A 1,403-nucleotide genomic window follows, 5' to 3' on the forward strand; every position below is an offset into this window, starting at 1 on the left:
TCTCTTTCTTTCATCGCTTATCTCTCTTTCACTCTCACCTCCTTCCTTCTTTCTTCCTCTTTCTCTGTCTCCTCCTTCACCTACCTACCTCGCTCTCTATCTCCTCTGTATCCCTCTCTCCTCGTCGCTATATCACTTTCCCCTCTCTCCCTCCTTTCTTGTCTCTCTCTCCTCTCTCCCTCTCTCTTCATCTCTCTTTCTGCCTCTTCTCCCCTCTCTCTGTCTCTTTCCCTCTTTCTCTCTCTCCATCTTGATATATTCATCCACTCATCCAGTCTTTCTATCTTTCCTCATAACCTCGCTATCTTTCTTCTCTTACGTCTCTCTCTCTCTCTCTCTATCTCTCTCTCTCTCTCTCTCTCTCTCTCTTTCACTCTCTCTCTCTCTCTCTCTCTCTCCCTCTCTCTCTTTCACTCTCTCTCTCTCTCTCTCTCTCTCTGTATATATTTGTGTGTGTGTTTGTGTGTGTGTATGTGTGTGCGTGTGACTCTCTCTATTTCTCTCTCTTTCTTTACATCACTACCGAACTCTTAATCCATCATTCCACAACAACACCACACCACGACACAGTAACTACACCAGGCCTTCACGCCACCAAAAGGTCACTACACCATGCTGCCACATTAGCACGTCATCACAACACCTCACCACCATGCCAGAACATAAGTATAACATCATCCACCACATGACCTCACTAACACACTCCTACACCATCGCACCGCCACCACCAATGACATCACACCGACACCGCCACCACCATGACACCGCGCACCACTCCCATCACACCCACGCCGCCACCACGACACCGATACCGCGCCACCAAGCTATGATATAATGACACGAATAAGTGATTATGCACAACCACCCCCATTACATCACAATTCGCTTAGTTCACATCACAACACGGACACTACACCAAACAGCCCGCCATCACAGAATCATGTCTCAACGCTGTCAGAACACCTTACACCACGGCGTGGTTACACCACACCACATAAACCACCCCGGTACACCATTTCATCCCCCACATAAACACTACACCGCATTGCCCTCGACACAGGAATGAAAACCCGAAATAAAAACATGGTGCATCGTATTATTAAAGTAGGAACTTATTTAAAACAAGCCAAAATAAACAATATATAGCAGTCTAGCCAAATAACGGTTTCATTGGTGTAATTATTAAATATGGATATAAATATTAATTAATTTCAGTTGATTATTATTTATAACTATTTCTGTATGTTTGTTAATATTCACTGTTTGTGTGTCTCACTTAAAACAGGTCTATGTCAATATGTAGGTATTTGTTCTGTCTGGAACCTGTTTTACATTGCGTGGTTTCCTTGTGAAACGTCCTGTTTGAAATGTAACACACGCACACGCGCACACATGTTTGTGTA

General features: G+C 44.2%; 1 protein-coding gene across 1 annotated transcript in view; it reads left to right on the top strand.

Annotated features, from left to right (window-relative positions):
- Window positions 1-834: 834 nt before the first annotated feature.
- Window positions 835-1,403, top strand: part of LOC106873193 (glycine receptor subunit alpha-4-like) — a 66,852-nt gene continuing 66,283 nt past the window's right edge. The window contains exon 1 of the mRNA XM_052974267.1: window positions 835-1,007. Within this exon, the coding sequence (XP_052830227.1) occupies window positions 835-1,007 (173 nt within the window). The remainder of the gene's footprint in view (window positions 1,008-1,403) is intronic.

Source organism: Octopus bimaculoides, chromosome 18, assembly GCF_001194135.2.
Source record: "Octopus bimaculoides isolate UCB-OBI-ISO-001 chromosome 18, ASM119413v2, whole genome shotgun sequence".
NCBI lineage: Eukaryota > Metazoa > Mollusca > Cephalopoda > Octopoda > Octopodidae > Octopus > Octopus bimaculoides.